This window comes from Musca domestica, unplaced genomic scaffold (assembly GCF_030504385.1).
Source record: "Musca domestica strain aabys unplaced genomic scaffold, Musca_domestica.polishedcontigs.V.1.1 27, whole genome shotgun sequence".
Classification (NCBI taxonomy): domain Eukaryota; kingdom Metazoa; phylum Arthropoda; class Insecta; order Diptera; family Muscidae; genus Musca; species Musca domestica.
This window is the reverse complement of record NW_026712286.1, coordinates 1,462,847-1,472,813: the sequence shown is the minus strand read 5'-3', so window position 1 is coordinate 1,472,813 and position 9,967 is coordinate 1,462,847. Positions and strand designations below refer to the sequence as shown.

At 34.5% G+C, this 9,967-nt stretch overlaps 2 protein-coding genes across 2 annotated transcripts; one reads left to right on the top strand and one right to left on the bottom strand.

The window, feature by feature from the left end:
• Window positions 1-384: 384 nt before the first annotated feature.
• Window positions 385-1,572, top strand: LOC101889397 (ninjurin-B). Its single transcript, XM_005177206.4, has 2 exons — window positions 385-1,267; window positions 1,329-1,572. The coding sequence occupies exons 1-2, from the start codon at window positions 863-865 to the stop codon at window positions 1,449-1,451; spliced, it is 528 nt and encodes a 175-aa protein (XP_005177263.1). The 5' UTR covers window positions 385-862; the 3' UTR covers window positions 1,452-1,572.
• LOC101890297 (short/branched chain specific acyl-CoA dehydrogenase, mitochondrial) lies at window positions 1,496-6,783 on the bottom strand. Its single transcript, XM_059124045.1, has 5 exons — window positions 6,651-6,783; window positions 6,523-6,582; window positions 6,259-6,370; window positions 2,597-2,904; window positions 1,496-2,529 (listed from the first exon to the last, which is right to left on the bottom strand). Exons 2-5 carry the CDS (start codon window positions 6,553-6,555, stop codon window positions 1,735-1,737), a joined length of 1,248 nt encoding a protein of 415 aa, XP_058980028.1. The 5' UTR covers window positions 6,556-6,582; window positions 6,651-6,783; the 3' UTR covers window positions 1,496-1,734.
• Between the last annotated feature and the right edge of the window lie 3,184 nt (window positions 6,784-9,967).

Genomic DNA, 9,967 nt, shown 5'->3' with positions numbered 1-9,967 from the left:
CGTATTGGAAATTGCCTTCTAGCCAAAGTAGTTAGTTAGTCATGTCCAATATCGTTCTCATATTTCCCTCTATTACCAGCTTTAATACATACTTATGAGACCATTAAATTCAAAATTGTAAGATAACATTTTTTTGAGAATAGTTTAAAGATTTTTCTTTAAATTTGCCTACAAGTTGTAATAGTTCTCTAAATACGCGAACATTTTTCTAATAACAATGGCATTTAAATTTTTCCCTTTTTAATTTAGAAAAAATGATATCCAAAACATAATTCTCATTAGAATGAGGCAATAATAGTTCTATGTATGTTAGATTGATATCATTTCACCTCTCATGCTATATAGAAACTAGAAATAAACGTTAAGTCGTGAACATTGTTTTTTTTTTTTTGCTCTTATGATACAATCATTAACATATTTTAATGTAAAATATATTCATTATATATTTACGCTAATTAGACAACCTTAATTCAGTAATGTAATGTGAAATTTATGAAGAACTAACAAATATATCAATTTCGTAGTATTTTCTGAAATATTTTCTTTTTATTCTGTCATACTATTATTCTCAATTTTTGAGCTTTTTATGTAAAATACCGCGCTCTACCTCAACTCTCTTTAATAAAAACATGTGTTCAGGAAAATATCAAGTCTCCACTCCACTCCATCGGTCGTTTGTATTATCATCACAAATAGTAAGAAACCGCAATGGAAGAACCACAAAATAAAAAGAATGAATGACATGCAAACAAAGAAGAGTTGGATTGGCTAAACCAGGCATTTACTAAGCATTTAACATAATGTGTATACATTTCAATTGTTCTCATTACAATCAAGTGTTCGTTCGTCATAGAGGAAAGTCATGGCGAAATTGTTGACCGATAAAAGGGAATCGATACCCAATCTTTCTGGATTCTCCTCCACTGCTTCGTCTGTCGATCAGCCCATAGAAGAGGATGAAATTAGTGAAATAAGTGACAAATGTTGCAATGAAACTAACGCGGCTGGTGCTAAGAAGGGATCATCAAAACAATCCTCAAGTCCATACAAGATTACAATAGATGACCCAAATGGTGCAAACAGCTATGCTGGCAATAAAAACATAGCTGAGGGACTTATGGACATTTCCCTGTTGGCAGCCAACGCCAACCAGTTACGATTTCTAATCACCTACAATCACGATGCCTCCACATACTACATTAGCATGGCTTTGGTGTCACTGTCGCTAATAATGCAAATAACTGTTGGAATAGCTTTGATATTTAAGGTGAGTTTATGAATTAATATATTCCGAAATAGGTGTGTAATACGCATTTCTCTCGTTTTAGCGTCGTTTCCGTAGATGTCGAAATAAACGTTACAATGAGTTCATATTGGGCGGTGTGTTTGTCATAACCGTGGTGAATATACTACTGGCTGCTTTCACAACTACAAAGAATGATGTGAAATGATTTAAAATCCTACCTGCACGATACATATATAACACAGAGAAATTAAAATAAAATTTTATACATTTTTATTTGCGTAATACAAAAATAAATCACTGTTACAATCCCTAATTACAAAACAAAATACGAATATCTCAGGGCGGCGTTCCATTTAGAATGGAAAGTCACTCGGCGATATCCATTAAATGCACTGTTGGTATCTGTTACGATGTAGTATTCTTATCGATGGAAGGATGGTCTTTCATAACTAAACTCTAAAATTACATGCATGGCATGTGTTCACCGTCTAAGAGGAGTATTCCTTTTTGATGAGCTTGGCAATAGTGCTGAGTTGCATGTTGGTGGTACCTTCGTAGATGGCTCCAATCTTAACGTCACGGTAGTACTTTTCATGGGGGAAGTCACGAGTGAAACCAACACCACCCATCCAGTCGATACACTTAACGGCGGCACGTTGAGCAACTTCTGAGGCATAGTATTTGGCCATGGCGGCTTCCTTGGCGAATGGTGCACCATGTTCTACCATACGGGCAGCGTTGTAGGTCAACAAGCGAGCAGCTTCGATTTCGGTGGCAACAGTGGCGATTTGGTGTTGCATCGACTGGAAGCTGTAGATGTCTGAACCGAATTGTTTGCGTTCCAACAAATAGGGGATGGTGTGGTCAAAGATACCCTGGGCCAAGCCAATCATTTGAGCGGCAATGCCAATACGGCCTTCGTTTAGGAATCCAGCAGCGTATTTGTAGCCGTGACCGAATGTACCCAAAAGATTCTCTTCGGGAATGCGGACATTTTCGAAAGTCAACATGCAAGTACCGGAGGCGCGGATACCCAATTTGTCCTCGGGCTTATTGATGGTGAAGCCGGGGGTATCACGTTCAACAAAGAAGGTGGTAATACCACGGTAGCCATCTTCTGGTTTGGCATTGGCGAAGACAACAAATACGCCGGACAAATCAGAGTTGGAGATCCACATCTTGGAACCGTTTAGAATGTAATGGTTGCCGTCCTTTTTGGCTGTGGTCTTCAGCGAGAAGGCATCAGAGCCAGAACCGGGTTCAGTCAGGGCAAAACTACCAGGCTATTTAAAATATTCGAAAATAAAATATTACCATTTCAAATACTCAGTATTGCGACCATGTACTTACATATTCTTGGGCCAATTTGGGCAAGTATTTCTTCTTCTGTTCCTCGTTGGCTACCTTAATGATCAAAGAATTAACCAAGGTATTGTGAATATCAACCAAAGCAGCAACAGCTGGATCAACTTTGGACAGTTCTTCAACAGTCAGGATGGTGGTCAAGAAATTGCATCCACTGCCACCCAATTCGGTGTCGATTTCAATGCCCATGAAACCGTTATCGAACATAGCCTGCACGACAGAGGGTTCAAATTTGTGTTGTTCGTCCATTTTCTTGACATGGGGAGCAATTTGTTCCTGGGCGATCTTGGCAACTGTTTTCAAAAAATAAGAGAACACGAAAGATACGAATTATTGGATAATCAAATATTTTAATATGTTTTTACAAAAAAAAATTTGTTGTTTTGTTGCCCCGAATTCCGAATTCGAATATAGGAATTCAAATTTACATTTTTTAATATTCTAATACAGGGATTGTTTTCTAAATTGTTATCAATAGCTGCATTTTGAACGTCATTTACGATTAAATCACATTAGGTTGTGAAGGTGTGTCAGTTGTTGTTTTCACTTGATAAGAGATAACAATAACAAAAGTAAAATATTTTTATACCTACAAGATTGCATAATGACACTGGCTTGCAAACATTGTAGACATTTCATTTTTCAAAAATCGTTGTCGTTTTCATAGGAATGTTCAGGTCTTTTTCTCAGCTCTTTATATTAGAATAAAATCGTATTAATTGCCCTGATGCTAATCTACAATAAATTCAAGGCTTTCAATGCAAATCTGATGATTTGGAAATATGACAGAACAGCGTGTGTTGGACCGCTTTAAAAGATGCAGATAAAATACTGCTCTCATTGGGATGTATAGGAAATGAAATTGTCAAATATATAGCGAAAAGTATTTGATAACAAAACTAGATTTCCAGGTACATCAAAATCGATTATTTAAACAGTAGGTCATTTGGCTTTATTGGAATCTGCAAGAGATAAAAAACATAGAGCATGTAATAATTGTGGTTGATGAAAATCACTTCCAAGTGTTTAATTTTCCACCTTGAGTTTATCAAAACAATACAAATGCAGATATATATTATGAAACAAAGATAATTTTATGGAAAATCTAACTAGGCGTTGATAAGATAAAAAAAGTGATGTGTGGTTAAAACAATAACAATTTGCTTCAATTTATTATTTTTTTTTAAATATTTTCTATGCCTATGTATGAGCAGCACGTCTGGACATACATATATATACAGATAAAATACATTTAGAATAAAATATACCCAGGTATGTGATATATATATTTTTTTGTCAACTTTCCAACTAAGAACTGGGCCGGATTCATTGCAGCCATCAATTCAACTCTCTAGGAAAGTTACGGAAATTCAACTTCACAATCCATGTGAGTCCACTAGAACAGTGAACGACCACAGGCGTGAAACTGAATCCTAATTTATTCTATCACAAGTGTAACGCCGTTTAAACACTAAATACGTTCCACTCAACAAAGAGAGGAGCAAATTTAAACCGCTGACTAGGCTTGTGAATAATGATGTGATACGACGGCTGTAGCTTTGTTTATTAAAAAACCCTACCCCAAACAGTATTCTCATACAAAGATGAACAAACTAAAGCCTCGGCGTGTTTCGAACTCACAGCCTTGTGCTTCATAAGAATTTTTTCACAACACATTGTGCGGCTTGCCTACCAATTCGACCAACCCATGCCATGTCGTATGTCTAGCTACGTGTTCATTATAGAGAGAGGTGTGATTGCCTCTCCAAAAGGTTTCTTATCTGTTGTGCTCTGCAGCTATTTCTCTTTCTCTCTGTACATGTTTGTACAAATATATGTATGTATGTGGGCACGTGTATATCCAAATATAGACTTATTTATATAAAAAAAAAAATTAAAACAACAAATCGTTGGCATCAAACATCGACTGTTATTTATTCTAGTTAATGCAAATAAGAATAATTTTTATCTAAACGAATGTCTGTTTGGAAATTGTGTTAATTTATTTCCTAATTTGCACATCTGAAAAAAAGCAATTTCCACAAACTCACAGATTGGAGTGCTAACAGGCTATACGATCGCTGGCAAGAATCTACGGTGTCAGGTTCAAATCCCAAATTGAATAAATTTTTTTTAATTGGAAAATTTTTTTTTTCCGATTCCCTATGTCCTTTTTAAATATATAGATTACCAAGATATCGAATGAAACTTTGAAGTATACAAAGTATTGAAAAACGAAATCTTCACATAGAATTGAAAGCATAACATTTTATAAGATGTCTATTCATTTTTATCGAAAAAATATATATATGTGTGTGTCTATTTATTTTTGTCCCCTAACATCTCTGTAGAAAAGGACTAAACAAATGTGTATTTAAGAAATCATTTGCAAAGTGTTTTGACATTGGAAATGTAAATGTTACGTCACTAAAAAAGGTAGACTTAAGAGGATTAATTGCCGGATAAAAACGTTAGCTATTTTTATAAATATTTACCATAAAGATAAGTCGAGTCAACCTCTAATCAAATAGACCCTATCCACAATATTTAATAGTGCAATCATATTACTCGCAGAATTTTGTATAAATAAATTGATAAAGTTGAATATTAATTTTATAATTTTTTCAAATATTTATATAAGTAAAAGAAAATTCTAAGATCAGGCTAAAAATTCGATCCAGAAATTTCCAAAAATTAATAAAAAAAAAAATGAAAAGATTTTGTAGCAAAGTCCATCTCATTCTATGCATAGCTAATTTAGCATTTTCAACTTTCGAAGATTGCCTTATAATCAATGGCGTTAGTTTATAACACAAAAGATAACCCATGAATATCATAAAATATTTTAAAAATAATGAGAAATGTAGTCATGGCAATGCTATTGGCGTATTTTATCCTTGTCATGACCAAGCACTGCAGGGAATCAATCCAGTTTTCACTGATCTTCTTAACATGTGTATACAACAAATGATTGCAGCTTTGATATTAGTTATATAATGTAATTGATAACTTGGTTGCTCCATTTAGTTTTGCTTCCACTGTTAATTGACATTCATTGTGATCGTTCAAGTTTCTTGCATGTCTGTGTGTTTCAAACTGGGTAGATAGACAGACTATGAATAAATTATATTCTACGATTTGATATGGGCTTTATGCCATAAATGTATTTGTTGAATCCAAAAGGCAATTGTTGCTTGCCTGTCACCTATTGCCCGTCGAGTGAATGCAGAAAATAACATAACTAACTTTTTGATTTTATTTAGAGAATCATTTATAATGAAGTTATTTGCCAAAACCATACTGCAATTGAAATGAAGCACTTGCAAGACATTTAATATCGTCAGAGTGGACGCACACGCTTCATGAAACTTCATAAATTTTGATTTTGTTTTTTTTTTTAATTACGACGCAATTTAATTTTCGCATATCCATCAGTATGTTTGCTTTTGGCCAAATTCCTACGATTCGAGATAAACAAAGAAATTGAGTGAAACCTAACAAAAGTTACGTAACTTTTTTCGAAAAAGAAAAAAAAAACATGATGGACCAATTGCTTGCACCATCCGTCTTTAAGAACCGAACTACATGTTGTCACACCGCAATCTTACTCTTCCACGTAGACATGTTAGGAGTTAGTATGAACTTACCGGTTTCCTTCATCATCTTCTCGTCCTCGGTAAGGAAAGTCAAGGGGGTGGGAGTAGTGGCAGTGCCGGAGGACATAGCGGCACATTGTTGTTGACGCAAGGCATTGGCGATCTGTTGGAAAACGTAAACATAAAAAAATACATTAGAATATTACATAAATATTTTTAAATAGGTTTGGAGTTGTAGCAGTTGTTGTTGCTGCTCCTTTTGGAAAAAAGTGGTTGTTTCTTATTTTCATTTATGTTGCATGAAAAATTACTTACCAAACGTGTGGGCAATTTTCTCAAAACATTCATTTTGTTTTTGTTGCTAGTGGCTGCTCACTGAAGAATATTAAAGAATTAATTCAATTTATTTAAACACACACACGAGTGGATGGTTAAACACACACACAGACGAGCGTCAAATAAACGATCAATTGATGGCCTTTTTACAAGTCTCGATGTGACGGAACTGGAAGGCAAACTGTGGCAAACACTACGACCTCCAACGTCTGACTGCTGACACAAACTGATCTAACCAGATCCTCCAGTACACGTATGAAGCTCCAAATTCTCACCGTGGTGAATATTTTGTTTGATATTAAGCTAACAATAAAACACACGAGGAAGACGACCTCATCCCCTTCGTCAATGTTCTTAACGTAATTTACCATTTTTTAGCTGCCGTTTCAATTTGTTGCTAATATTTGTCTCCATATTCGACTGAATCAATAGTAATCGTATGTTGTCGTTATTAGATTGAGGGGGAGGGGGAACTTGAGGGGAGCAACTGAGTGTTCACAGATAGAAGAGAGAGGTAGAACACACGCACACAAACACTAAGTGCTATGCCTCCCCAACAATGGAGACATACGCACCGGTTCTATTAAATACGACTATAAAGTACCCTACAAAATGATTTCACGCAGATTTGAAATGAATGAACATTTGGAATTAATAAGAAATTACAATATAATTCATTTCATGTTGATACATGTTATTTTACACTGATTAGATAACGGTCAGACCTGTAGTAGTAATATTTTTAAAAATTCCATGAAGTACTAACCATGACGAGGCATTCTATTTTATATAAATCACATTTTTTTACTCAAAATTACGAACGGGTATGTATAAAAACCCGATCTGATTCGATTAGTGATGGTGGATAATATTTTCAAAATTCAATCACAATTTCCAAAAAAGATAAGTCAAATTTGAGATATAGAAAACCATCATAAGAATGAGTGTGAATTTTAATCTTTAGGGATTAAAGTCTGTATATGTGAAACTAACTTAGCTACAACCCTTTCTAAATCACTTATATTATGTCAGTTCAGAGAAACCTTAATGTAGAAGCAAATATGTATATTATTATTTGCAGTTCAATGGCATCCGCGTCACCATGAAGTAAATCCATGAAAATTGGCATTAAATCTTATTTTAGAAGTGGATTTGGTGCATTTCCACAACAGAAACATTTGACAGTAAGAAAAGCCTGAGGTCTGAATTCGCTTCTGCGTGACAATATTGCATAGACGAAGGTCTATATGAAACTGAACTGAATGTTCACACATATATAAAAAAAATATTGATCACAACTTTGATGCCACGTATTATTTTGTTGACTATTGTGAACATAAGGATGACAATGGATTTCCAGTTATCACTGGCACTCGCAATTACTTCAAATTCCATTGGTAGACTATGCCAAAAAGCATTGAAAATGCGTAATATCGAATGATACCAAAATATATTGGTCCAAATAGGCTGACTTTGTCCCATTGTGATTGTTTCTATAAACAATTGCTTAGTTCCACTATGGTGTTATGAGTTCCACAACATACATTATTTACCTTATTTTATGACAAAATTCAGGTTCTGGAACACGCATAATATATTTATTGATTATTAAAAATAATAACCGGGTTAGCCAGGACATATCCCTGACATCCTTCTTTTTTTTTAAATGGCTATATTTTTCTTTTGAAGAATATTTAAGATAAGTAGCTTTAAAACAAATAAAAAAGTATAGGTCGGTTTTGTTCTATTATTTAAAATATTTTGACTGTGGACCCAAAGAGTGGGGCAACTTTGTCCATTTCGTATCAGACCTAAATAAATATGATATTACCGTTGCGACGTGCCAGCTTGCATTATATTGATTACTTCCTTCACTTTATCTGAGATATGTGATAATTTTAAAAAATATAGTGGGCCGAAGTATTTAATTTTTACTTCATCTATTAAATATTGGTATGGGAAAAATTACAAGAAAATCGATCAGATACAATTTTAAGCGAAATTATCAATTCCATATTTATATTTCTGGTTGATAAAAATATTTAGATACAGCTGGTTGTAAAGAATCGCTGACTTGTTTTGCAAGTTATAACCGATAAAAGTATTGAAAATTGTGTCCCTTTGTGGATGAGGTACCAAAAGGGGTTCGAAAATATATATCATCTTCGCAACACATAAAGCGAGTTGGATGCTTATTTCGCTTTCTTTGAGCGTTTTGTTTTTCAAAATCTTGAACCCTATGCGGTGAAGGTACCAGAAGGAGTGCGCCGATATATCCCATCTTCACAGCAGACCTTGTCTTAGTAGAAATAATGAGATGTGCGAAATTTTAAATGAACCGGAAACTTATTTCGCATTTTATGATCGATTCGGTTATTCAAAATGTTGACCCTTTGTGGGGGATGTACCAGAAGAAATGGTTCGATCTCTTCCATCTTCATAACAGATCTTGTGTTATTGAAAATGTTATTACCAACTTTATAAATGATCTTGTGTTGATGGAAATATTGAGATGTGCCAAGTCTAAATGGAATTGGATGTTATTTTCGCGTTTTATGAGTTTCATAAATATTCAAAATTTTGACCATTTGTGGTCATCTCCACACCAGACCTTGAGTTAATAGAAATATTGTGATGTGTGTAATTTGAAGACAATAGAGTTTGTGAGAGTTATAATAATTCAAAACTTTTACCCTTTGTTGGGAAGGAATTTGTCCATTTTCGCACCTGACCTAGCACTGATGCAAATATTAGGATTTTCAAAGTTGGAGCAAAATCGGATTAAATTTTCTCTTGTGCAGGAAATTATTTGCTTTGAAAACATTGACATTTTATGGGGCAAGTACTAGAAGGAGTGGACCGATATTGCCCATCTCGAATTCGATCTAAGTTTGACAATAATATTGCGATGTACCAAGTTTGGATGGATACACCCACCCTTCGAGAGTTGTCGTACACACCAGCCAGCCAGATAAATGTCCTGAAACGGATTTGATCCAAAGAGACTTAGGGTCTTAAACAGTTATTTCGATGAGGCACGTTTTGGTCATATCCAATAATATGTACCCTCTGTAGCCATATGGCTGAAAGTATAAGAAACTATAAGCCAAGTGATGATGGTAAACTCAATAGAATAATATCCAAGAATATGAAGTTAACGGGCATAATTTAGGAATTTCTTTTAAGTATTACCATAGCACATATAATTTCGATGAATGACAAAATTACTGTGGATACTTTAGCTCAATTCTGAGACTGTTGATGGGTACATTCTTCTAATTGCAAATATAAAAAATACAATGCATGCATATTGTCGGTGTCATGCTTATGTGTTCCATACACCAAAAATTGCATCTGGAAATGCTAGTGGCTGATTGAAAACTGTTATTACCAAAAATTTCGGAAAATTTAACCTAAGAAATTC

Coding starts and splice junctions, on each gene's coding strand:
- LOC101889397 (XM_005177206.4), top strand. CDS start 863: ATGGCGAAATTGTTGACCGATAAAAGGGAATCGATACCCAATCTTTCT. Junction 1,268..1,328: donor GAATAGCTTTGATATTTAAG/GTGAGTTTATGA, acceptor CTCTCGTTTTAG/CGTCGTTTCCGTAGATGTCG.
- LOC101890297 (XM_059124045.1), bottom strand. CDS start 6,555: ATGAATGTTTTGAGAAAATTGCCCACACGTTTG. Junction 6,371..6,522: donor GAAAATTGCCCACACGTTTG/GTAAGTAATTTT, acceptor GTTTTCCAACAG/ATCGCCAATGCCTTGCGTCA. Junction 2,905..6,258: donor GAAGATGATGAAGGAAACCG/GTAAGTTCATAC, acceptor TTTTGAAAACAG/TTGCCAAGATCGCCCAGGAA.